Source organism: Zeus faber, assembly GCF_960531495.2.
Source record: "Zeus faber genome assembly, chromosome: 17".
NCBI classification, from domain to species: domain Eukaryota; kingdom Metazoa; phylum Chordata; class Actinopteri; order Zeiformes; family Zeidae; genus Zeus; species Zeus faber.
In genome coordinates, this window is record NC_137204.1 from 20640459 (window position 1) to 20652258 (window position 11800).

The window sequence follows — 11800 nt, forward strand, 5'->3', positions numbered from 1 at the left end:
CAGGACGACTGTTTTGATCACGTGTGCGGAAGCCGACAAGAGCGGGGCCGCACGTTCCGGCCGGATCGTTTTGCGCAAACGAGGACGGCGCCGTTTTTGGTTCATGTTTTTGTTTTTTTTGTGTTGGTTTTGTTCGGTTTTAAAGCGCCGCTCCGAACCGCGCTCCGGGTTCGAACGCAGCGGCGGCGTTCCTCGTTCCTCCCCGACCTGGCGTCCGCCGCGCGTAGCTCCCCGGCGCCGCGGGGCGCGCCGTGCGCTCTCCGGGCGACACGTCCCGGGGGCGTCGCCGCTTTCGACGCGGGTGTAACTCGAGCCGAGACGCGCTTACAAAATACGTTTCCAGGTAATGGTCGCGCTACTCGCTTCCTTCCTGCCCGGGGAGGGAGGGAGGGGAGGGAGGGGAGGGAGGGAGGGGAGGGTCGCGGGCCCTCTGGTGGCGAGGCTGGAGGTGGAAGGTGAAGGACACGACCGCCCCCGCGCGGACATCGGTGTGAATTACCCCGCTTAGTTCGCTGACGCTTATTTCTCTCCACGCTGCGACGCAGACCTTTTACGTCGGCGAAAGTGCGAACACCGTGACGCAAAATGGACTCTCGTGAGAAGTGAAAGTACCGCATTGAAAGTTGTGCCTATGTGAAAGTATATAAGTACTTGCAGTTTAAGGTCAAATCAAGGGAAAAGTACTTGTAATGTTCTTATATATTCTGCTAATGAGTGCTCGCTGGCCATGGATATTCTGATTATAGTTTGCAACAAAACTAAACAGTATAGGTGTTTCTCGTGCTTAAGTTTGATGTTGACTCTAAATATAAATCCAGGTGTTTTTCCACCAAAGTAGTGTGGAGTTTTTGAAATGTAGTGTCAAAGAGTATATTGGCTCAGAATTGGAGAGGAGTCAAAGTCGAGTCTCCAAAACTTACTATACTTGAAAATGTACCGAACAAAGTACCTACCGCTCTAAATGGACATATGAGCCCTTTAGAAAATATATTTTGGTGTCACCCTAAGGGATAGTGAGTTTAAATTATAATCTTAATTGTTTTCTATGATTATTATTACTATTTTCACTGAACAAAAGACAACAGTGGACAGAAACAGAGGGCCAAATTGCTGAATTACCTAGCTTGTAATGTAAGAAAGCATTATGAAATATAGCTTAAACTTGTGAAATGTGCTCCTATTGTCAATTAAACTAAACCCCTACCTGCAGGCCCTGTGGTTCTACACAATTTTAGGCAACAACTACTGTCACACACAGAAATACAGGACTGGATCTATGTTCCCAGGGTCCTGCATTCCCAGGGTCCTTTGTTTCCAGATCCGATGTTCCCAGGGTCCTATGTTCCAGGATACTAAGTTCCCAGGGTCCCATGTTTCCAGGGTCCTATGTTCCAGGTTAATAAGTTCCCAGGGCCCTATGTTTCCAGGGTCCTATGTTTCCAGATCCTATGTTTCCAGATCCTATGTTCCCAGGGTCCTTTGTTTCCAGGTCCTATGTTGCCAGGGTCCTATGTTTCCAGATCTGATGTTCCCAGGGTCCTACTGTATGTTCCAGGATACTAAGTTCCCAGGGCCCTATGTTCCCAGGGTCCAATGTTTCCAGGGTACTAAGTTCCAAAGGTCCTATGTTCCCAGTGTCCTATGTTTCCAAGGTACTACATTCCCATGGCCCTATGTTCCCAGGGTCCCCCGTTCAATATTCTAACCCTAAACCCTAACCCTTCCCACGATAGCCCATGTCATATTAAGCGAATACAGAACTGGGGAACACAGGACCCTTTGTCCTGTTCCCATTATGTGCCAAATAAATATGGGGAACATAGGAACCTGGGAACACAGTACCTTTTCAAGAGGCTTATTCGTCACATACTAAATACTTTCGTACATATATGCAGTGAAAGGTCAAACCTTTTGTCATGTTCCCATTATGTACCATATAAATCTGGGGAACATAGGACCCTGGTCACATAGCAACGAGCCCAGAAATACAATATAGTTTAAAGATTAAACTTTTTTTTTTTTTTTTAACTATTGAAGAATATTCCAGAACGATTAATTTATTCTTGTCCCTTTCATGCAGTGCTGCAAACAGTGCTCTGCCACCTGGTGGTTAAATATATATATATTTTTTAAATCAAGCTACTGTAAATGAATAATCAAAAGTACTTTTATTTGTTGCTCTATGTTCTGCTTTTTGTTGAACAAAATGAGATATAATATGGAATACCACCACATTTCAAAAGCAGATCATGTTTTTTTTCTGAGCCGAAGCGTTGTGATGACAGGTGCAGGGTGGGGGCTCCAAAATCCATTTCGTCCCTACATTATCGTAGTCAATCGAGGGAATTAGCGTGTTTGCGACAGGGACAATCAACAGATCCCATGGAATGCTCTTATGAGTGTACAATAAACGGCGATACTTGCGCAGTCGATAAGGTCCGTTTAATCATCGTAAAAGTTGTAAATATCATGCGTCAGGAAACCAAGAGGAGTCGAAGACTGAAGACCAGAGTCGATGCAAAGCTGACGGAGCGATCACTGAAGGATCCACGCAGACAGCACCCCAGAGACGACTCCCACAGCACGGACAGGCAGCCTTCTAACGGCCTGTCAAACCTTGGAGCCACACTTAATAAATACATATATATTAAAAATAAATATAATTAATGATACATATAATTCATATCAATAGATGTCACAATAAATAAACCCCCGCTTATAAAAACAAGACTGACTGGACAGCTTCTTTGCCTGCACAAGTGCATTAGATTTCAAAGTGTGTCCATTTAAAGACTGCGTTAAAAGACAACGATTTTTTTTGTTTTAATTTTAAAATACATAATATCGTGTGCGTCCTACAAACACATTCGATACTGGGGTTTTTTTTTTTGTTTTGTTTTTTTTTCAAATAAATGTTGGAACGAGCCTCCAGACGCCGGCGGAAGTCGGCCCAACGCACGTGGCGCACGCTTTTCTTCAGCGTTTTCCGTTCGGGCCCAACCAAGGGTACACACAGACTGCGAGGGACAACTTTGTTGATTCGGTTCTCTGTTTAAAAACGCGACTTGCACCCAACTTGCCGTGCTTCACTAACTACCGGGATCGGCACTTTTAAGCGACCATCAAATGGATTTCTCCATAAGTGAACTGCTGCATGGCAGGAGACTCGATGGCGCCGTAGCTCCCACACCCAAATGAGACGTTTTATTTTAGCAGTGCTACCCAGACAATACATAAACAAGGTCTGGAAATTAATAACATCTGATCTAATAATTTCATTATTAAAAGTACGAATATATGTTGATTATTGAGAATTCCTGTGTGTACCCTGTATCGCTCGAATGCCATTGAGGAGATAAAGTGATATTTTTAAATTGTCATGTTTCCAAGGCGGCCAGGACAGGGGAGACAGAAAAAGAACCAAAATAATAACATACGTCAACGTTGACTGTAGCGGGGAGCCAAAAACCAAGCCCACATTTCAAGATGACGGTTTAGAGAGCCGGCGGGCCAGCACATTTATGAATATTTTCTGGCGTGGGCCGCCAAAAATGACAATCCGAATTTAGTTTCAGTGCATCCAAACAGATCACGAAATTTAGTTTTGTCCCATGGTGTGGACTATGTAGGCTACACCCGCCCATCTTTCTTGATAACATCAGCTTTCAAAGCATCTATGAGTCGGCAGAAAAATGCTTTTTAGTAACCTCAAAGAGAGGCCACGGTACCATGAGACTTTTTTTTATGTGATATTTTTTAAAAGTTGATCATGATTCAATCAATCAGATAAAATGTATAATAATAAATAATATTAATATTAATAATAATAATAATAATAAACAATAATAATAATAATTCTTATTATTATTCATACTAATAATACTACAAATAAATAATAATAATAATAATAATAATAATAATAATAATAATAATAATAATAACAGCTGTGGTGGTGTTGGATGGTGGATGGGGATGGTCCGTCTCACTCATTTCCATCCTTTGAGTTCCAGTAATGATTAACAAATGGCACAACACTGTGTGCAGCGACGGAGAATGCGTAGAATTCACTTTGGGTGCCGGGGAAAGGGCAAATGTGTTGATTAAATGTTGTTTCTAAACTCAAGAATGAGTCAAACATCCAAGCCACGTCCCCGGAAACCAGTGATGAGTCACAGTTTCTCATTGTAATATTTATTTTTGAAACTCATGGTGTATACCGCTGTGATTTCTGTACTTCACAATGCTGCTATTTGAGTTATCACTCATGACAACTACTGCACCCATCAGTGTCGGTTACCGTATATATAAATGTTTGGATGGTCATCAGTAACAACCAGAAGGCATCCGCATCTCTGTATTTATATACAAAGGATTACTGCCATAACATCCTGGACCTCTAATCCAATTGAGTCCATTCATCACGGCTCGTTCTACTGGAATGAATCTGCAAAGAGGCTTGAATTAGCTTCAGTTTTATTCCTTTAGATCAGAGTTTCCCAAAGGGTGGGCTGCGGCCCCCGGGTGAGCCGTGAAGGTTCTGCGGTCGGGCCGCGGGAGGTCATTGAATCTACCAGTTTAATGCGATCATCCAAAAATATTTACATAAAGTAAAATTTGATAGAGAGTAGAGAGAATATGGAGTATAGAATAGTCGATAATTACACTGTTCTATGTTTAGCGGTCACGTTCATTCCCTGTGATATTTGATGTGAAAATGTATTTGATGTAATGATGAAGAAAGCCAATTCCGTGGTAATTGCAATTTGAATTGAAAAATCGAATTACATTTACAGATTCATTTTCACTTGAACCGAGCTTTGATACTGTTGTCTCGATAATGGGGGTTAATGTGTAGGACGTTCCAGCTACTAGAGCACTTCTTTTAACCTCGGCATTTCCTCGTTGGTTGATAATTAACGTCTGTATTGACTGTAGGCTTTCACATTTTTATTGTATGCAACACTCACTAAATAAAAATGGCACACCCACACACTCAAAAACAAATTATTCTCTTTGTGTCTTGTATGTCTCTTTCTCTCTCTCTCTCCCTCTCTCTCACACACACGCACAGTCAATTAATTCTATTATATAATTATAGAACCCAGAATCGCGATTGTGGCGCCTCCCCTTGCGGCTGCCTGCGCGGGCACCTTGTGTCGATTATGCACATCTTGGTATTTTTTAGTATTTTTAGAGCTTATAGAGCTTGTTGTGCGTAATCACCGGGTGTCATGACATTTCACTGCATATATGTATGACCGTATGTATATGTATGTGACGAATAATCTCTTGAACTTGAACACACACACGCACGCACACACACACACACACGCACACACACGCACACACACCCCTCACCCTGCCCGGGCCAGAGGTACATAAGAGCCTGCACAGGTGATCTATTCAGAGCAGTGACTCAAGAGAAATGGCCGGGGAATATTTTGGGTTCTCCCTCACCAGGAGTCATGAGAGGAGCTCCACGGCGATCCTCAACAATGCACCAGATATATCTGTCATCGTGATTTACTTTTTGGTCGTCCTGGCTGTGGGAATATGGGTGAGTTTCTCAAACCCTTCAGCCTGCCGTGTAAATCCTTGAGCGTTGTGCTTCTTCCCTAGTTAATTCCTAACCGGTTTGTTTAGACAGGTTTACTATAGTTGAATCCTGGTTATTAAGCAGGAATTTGTATTATTATGGAAATGCACAGTGAGAGAAAGCATGTGTGAAGCATAAATAATAACTGACAGAAAACCATGCAAAATAAATGCATTTCTTCAAAGAATTACTGAGATAGTAAGACATCCGTAAGGTCGACGGCTGTGATTTATTGTTTTTATCTCCCCTTTTTTATTGTTTCTTTATTCATTTTTTTTTTTATTGTGCTTTTGCTCTGCTACTCTGTTGTATCTCTGATAATTGTATCTGTCGTCTGTTTTTTCATCTTTTTGTTTTTACATACAATGTAAATAGAAAAGTGCAAGACAATCTGGCGTGTTATCATTGAGTTAGGATATGTTTCGTTATTATTATTATTATTATTATTATGATTATTATTAGTATTGGTATTAGTATTAGTATTAGTATTAGTATTAGTATTATTATCTTTGTAGCAGTAGTAGTAGTAGTAGTAGTAGTAGTAGTAGTAACAGTAGTAGTAGTAGAAGTAGTAGTAGTAGTAGTAAGTAAACAAGTAAGTAAGTAAGTAAGTATGTAAGTAAAAGCACCAGAAACCCTTGATCAGAGTGGTGCGGTACAGTTTTAAAAGCTCAGTGATATATGAGGCCTGACCGTATTGGTGCTTTAAAAGTCATTAAAATAATCGTAAAATGAATTCTGAATTTCATTGGCAGCAAGTGCAAGGACGAATCAGGGTGATGTGGCAGCTACGCCTTGACTTGGTTATAAGCCTTAGTAGTAGTATTAGTAGTAGTATTAGTAGTAGTAGTAGTAGCAGTAATAGTAGTGGTAGTAGTAGTAGTAGTAGTAGCAGTAGTATTAATAGTAGTATTAGTAGTAGTTGTAGTAGTAGAGGTGTGGTGTTAGTATTAGTAGTATTAGTAGTAGAAGTTGTGGTGTTAGTATTATTATTATTATTAGTAGTAGTAGTAGTAGTAGTAGAAGTTGTGGTATTAGTAGTAGTAGCAGTAAAATTATTATTAGTAGTTGTCGTAGTAGTAGTGGTAGAAGTTGGAATGTGAGTAGTAGTAGTATTAGTAGTCGTAGTAGTAGAAGTTGTGGTGTTTGTATTAGTAGTAGTAGTAGTAGAAGAAGTTGTGGTATTAGTAGTAGTAGTATTAGCAGTAGTACTAGTAATAGTAGTAGTGGTAGAAGTTGGAGTGTGAATAGTAGTAGTATTAGTAGTTGTAGTAGTAGAAGGTGTGGTGTTAGTATAAATAGTAGTAGTATTTGTAGTATTAGTAGTAATAGTAGAAGTTGTGGTTTTAGTATTAGTAGTAGTAGCATTAGTAGTATTACTACTAGTAGTAGTAGTAGTAGTAGTAGTAGTAGTATAAGTTGGAGTGTTAGTATTAGTAGTAGAAGTAGTAATTTAAGTAGTAGAAGTTGTGGTGTTAGTATAAGTAGTATTAGTAGTAGTTGTAGTAGTAGTAGTAGTAGTAGTAGTAGAAGTAGTAGTGTTAGTATTAGTAGTAGTAGTATTAGAAGTTGTAGTGTTAGTATTAGTATTAGTAGTAGTAGTTGTAGTTGTAGTAGTAGTAGTAGTAGTAATTGGAGTAGTAGTAGTAGTATTAGAAGTTGTAGTAGTTGTACTCGTAGAAGTTGTGGTGTTAGTATTAGTATTAGTATTAGTAGTAGTTGTAGTAGTAGTGTAATAATATATCTAAACCCATGAAATCACATAAACATGTATGCACACACATAATGAAGAACACAACCTCATGTAGCCTCACATACAGTACCTTTATTTCAGCACACATGGTTCATTCTCTCACATACTGTACAGTACCTTTATTTCAGCACACATTGTTCATTCTCTCACATACTGTACAGTACCTTTATTTCAGCACACATTGTTCATTCTCTTACATACTGTACAGCACCTTCATTTTAGCACACAGGGTTCATTCTCTCACATACTGTACAGCACCTTAATTTTAGCACACAGGGTTCATTCTCTCATAGACAGTACCTTTATTTCAGCACACATGGTTCATTCTCTTACATACTGTACAGCACCTTCATTTCAGCACACAGGGTTCATTCTCTCACATACTGTACAGCACCTTCATTTTAGCACACAGGGTTCATTCTCTCATAGACAGTACCTTTATTTCAGCACACATGGTTCATTCTCTTACATACTGTACAGCACCTTTATTTCAGCATTCAGGGCTCATTCTCTCACATACCTCTTAGTTTGTGTTCTCCCTTGGTTCCTGCCGAAATGCTTGCCCCATCCTCAAAGCTTGCCCTATCTTGACCTGACCAATTATTCTCTGAACCTTTGAGGTCAAGCTGACTGCATATTCTCTGTATCTGTGACTTCAAACTCACAACATATTCTCCGACTCCCTGGAAATAAACTGTTGGACTCAGGGAGCTGCCCCAGAGCACATCCCTGAGCCCACACTTGTCCAAGTCAAAACCAGCGTCTGTCTGCCTCTCTATTCAAAACCACCCACTGACAAACTGCAGATTAAAGCCTCCCCTTCATTTCTGTAACAGTAGTAGTAGTAGTAGTAGAAGTCGTAGTGTTAGTATTATTATTAGCAGAAGTAGTGGTAGTAGTAGTTGTAGTAGTAGTAGTAGTAGTTGTTGTTGTAGTAGTATAAGTTGTAGTAGTAGTAGTATTTGCATTAGTAGTAGTAGTAGTAATAGAAGTTGTAGTGTTAGTATTATTATTAGCAGAAGTAGTGGTAGTAGTAGTTGTAGTAGTAGTAGTAGTAGTAGTTCTTGTAGTAGTATAAGTTGTAGTAGTAGTAGTATTTGCATTAGTAGTAGTAATAGTATAAGAAGTTGTAGTGTTAGTATTAGTAGTAGTAGTAGTAGTTGTAGTTGTAGAAGTTGTGGTGTTAGTATTAGTATTAGTAGTAGTTGTAGTAGTAGTATTAGTAGTAGTAGTAGTTGCAGTAGTAGAAGTTGTTGTGTTTGTATTAGTATTATTATTATTATTATTATCATTAGTAGTAGTAGTAGTAGTAGTAGTAGTAGTATATGAAATTGTAGTGTTAGTATTAGTAGTAGTAGTAGTTGTAGTCATAGAAGTTGTGGTGTTAGTATTACTAGTAGTAGTAGTAGTAGTAGTAGTAGTAGTAGTAGTTGTTGTAGTAGTAGTAGTAGTATAAGAAGTTGTAGTAGTAGTAGTCAAAGTTGTAGTGTTAGTATTAGTAGTAGTAGTAGTAGTTGTAGTAGTAGTAGTAGTAGTAGTGGTAGTAGTAGTAGTAGAAGTTGGAGTGTTAGTGTTAGTAGTATTAGTAGTTGTAGTAGTAGAAGTTGTGGTGTTAGTATTAGTAGTAGTAGAAGTTGTAGTGTTAGTATTATTATAATAATTATTATTAGTAGTAGTAATAGTACTACTAGTAGTAGTAGTAGTTGTAGTAGTAGAAGTTGTGGTGTTGGTGTTAGTGTTAGTATTAGTAGTAGCAGTATTAGTAGAAGTTAGAGTGTTGGTAGTATTAGTAGAAGTTGTACTGTTAGTATTCGATTACATAGAAATGAATCCACTCCACAATCACATTTCCAATTTCTCACCTCAAAAGTACATTCCCCAAACGAGAACCCTGGCGTGGACGCGGCGCTGCCCGTCGCCGCGTCGTCCAGCGTGACAGACGCCGGCGGGCCGAGGCTGAGCACCGCGCGCGTGACGTCGACGGAATCAATTAAAAAAAACCTCTCTCCCTCCGTCCTGGCAGGCCATGGTCCGCACCAACCGCTCCACCGTTGGGGGCTTCTTCCTGGCCGGGCGGAGCATGGTGTGGTGGCCGGTGGGTGTCTCTCTCCTGGTGCTTGGGGGCGTCTCCGCGTTGTCAGGTTTTGGCCTCGTCTTATTCCATGACCTCAAGATGCGTCACGGTTACTGCTGCCTTACCATCACTGACACGTTCATCAACCGACAGCTAATTACTTTATTCAAACCATGAAACCTTGTTTGTGCGCTCGGCTGTTCATTTGTTTTTTTGCTCCTCTTTGCTTGAAAGATTCACACGTTGTACTTTTTCCGCGCATGTTGTTTATTGAAAATAAAAAAAAATAAATAAAAAAATGAAAAACAGATTGGAGCGTCGCTCTTCGCCAGCAACATCGGCAGCGGCCACTTCGTGGGCCTCGCCGGGACGGCGGCCGCGGCGGGGATCGCCATCGGCGGATTCGAGTGGAACGTGAGTGGCCACCTCAGAAGCACTTATTATGGCCTGTCTATCACCTCTATCACACACGTGTGGGTCTAACCTCTGACTCCTTCGGGCGTCGACCCTTATCTTACCCTTATGATCTCAACGTTAACATCCTTGTTTGTCTGTGTTTCAGGCCCTTGTCGTGGTGGTTATTCTGGGATGGCTCTTTGTGCCGATCTATATCAAAGCCGGGGTATGGAAAGATAACTCCGTCCGAACCGCTATCAGCCTCTAAACGTGCGTGTTTTGATCGTGGCCGACCCCAATCTCCCCGCGTGTCGTAGGTGGTGACGATGCCGGAGTATCTGAAGAAAAGGTTCGGGGGGCAACGGATTCGCATCTACCTCTCTGTGCTGTCGCTTTTCCTCTACGTTTTCACCAAAATCTCAGTAAGTCATTCCGGAAGTGAGGGAGGCGACGCCGCCCTTTACGGAAAGGTCTCGGCCTGACGCCCCCTTTCGCCGCCCCATCCCGGTGTGGATGGAAACAGATCTGTTCTTTGCCCCCCTCCCCTGCCCTCTCCCCAGGCGGACATGTTTTCTGGCGCCATCTTCATCAACCAGGCCCTGGGACTCAACATCTACGTGGCGGTGGTGCTGCTGCTGCTCATCACGGCCCTGTACACCGTCACAGGTCTCTGCTTCGGGTTGTGGATTCGCCGCAGAGAGACCTCCTGGTTTTTGTTTTCACTGGAAATCACAGCCCGGCGTTTTGCCATAAACCCATTCGCCATAAACCGCTTATCCGCTCAGTGAACGGTGTCTTGCTGGGAGGGTAAAGTCTTTCTTCCGACACTATATGGCTTAGAAGGGTCTTCCGTGTTGGAGGACTTGAGTCTCGGCTCTCGCGACTCGAGTCTTATCTGCTCCGCGTTACGGTTAATTACCCCCGCACCGCGATAACACGCGGGTGGCCTTCTGTTATTGTTCTGTAACGACGCGTCTACGCCCGGACCCCCGTGTCATCAAACGGCCGGTTCAAGGGCGCTTACGTAATCCTTGTTTTTCTTTTCCCAAGCCCTAATTTTGGTATCGTAGGCACGATTGCAATGGTATTTGTTGGAAGCGTAATATGCTGCACGTCGTCATTTTGGTGAGGTCTCCACACCGGTGTTTGCATTTCACGGCTTATTTCTCCCGCCGTGTTCACCCCACAACGGATCCCAGGCGGACTGGCGGCGGTGATCTACACGGACACCCTGCAGACCGTCATCATGGTCGTCGGGTCCTTCATCCTCATGGGCTACGGTAACACCTTCATTCGCTTTCTTTACGGTTGACTCTCGCATTTCGTCCGGCTGATGCCCTCCGTCTCCTCAGCTTTCGGCAAGGTGGGGGGCTACGAGAACTTCCAGCAGCGCTACATGGAGGCCGTCCCCTACGTCACCGGCAACATCAGCGAGTCGTGCTACCTGCCCGCGCCGATTCCTTCCACATCTTCCGGAGCGCGCTGACCGGGGACCTGCCGTGGCCCGGCCTGGTGTTTGGACTCACCATCCAGGCCACCTGGTACTGGTGCACCGACCAGGTGACACATTTATTCACTGTTCGGACATTTAAAGTGTGTGAGGGGCATCGCTGCAACGCTGCGAACAGTGTTTATGTTGGGATGTGCTACGTATGGTGACCCTCTACCAATGAATCAAAGCGACTATCGGAATATTTGGCGGGTATGGATAACATGCTCCGGACCGCGAGTGACCCCGCAGAAATATACGCGGGTTCACCCCGTCTCGCGCGGGAGAAAAACGGGCGTGATCGGCAAAATCGGACGCTGACGGACAAGTGGCCGCCGCTATAGGAAGCCCTAGAAACCGCACCGCCGCCATGGATTGACAAGTGCGATCGATGGTCAAACCGCCCCTGAGAAGAAAGGGGCTCCCGCTCCCGGGGATCCAGATAGGATCGACGACCTCATACATTGACCCGCCTCACGAAAAAAAACAACT

The 11800-nt window shown here is 42.8% G+C and overlaps 1 protein-coding gene across 1 annotated transcript in view; it reads left to right on the forward strand.

Annotated features, from left to right (window-relative positions):
• Positions 1 to 5494: 5494 nt before the first annotated feature.
• Positions 5495 to 11800, forward strand: part of slc5a1 (solute carrier family 5 member 1) — a gene marked incomplete at its 3' end in the record, with an annotated part of 11805 nt that continues 5499 nt past the window's right edge. The window contains 9 exon segments of the mRNA XM_080017774.1: positions 5495 to 5557; positions 9373 to 9444; positions 9733 to 9837; positions 9986 to 10045; positions 10137 to 10241; positions 10380 to 10485; positions 11019 to 11099; positions 11172 to 11267; positions 11270 to 11379. Coding sequence (XP_079873900.1) covers positions 9376 to 9444; positions 9733 to 9837; positions 9986 to 10045; positions 10137 to 10241; positions 10380 to 10485; positions 11019 to 11099; positions 11172 to 11267; positions 11270 to 11379 — 732 coding nt within the window. The 5' untranslated portion in view covers positions 5495 to 5557; positions 9373 to 9375.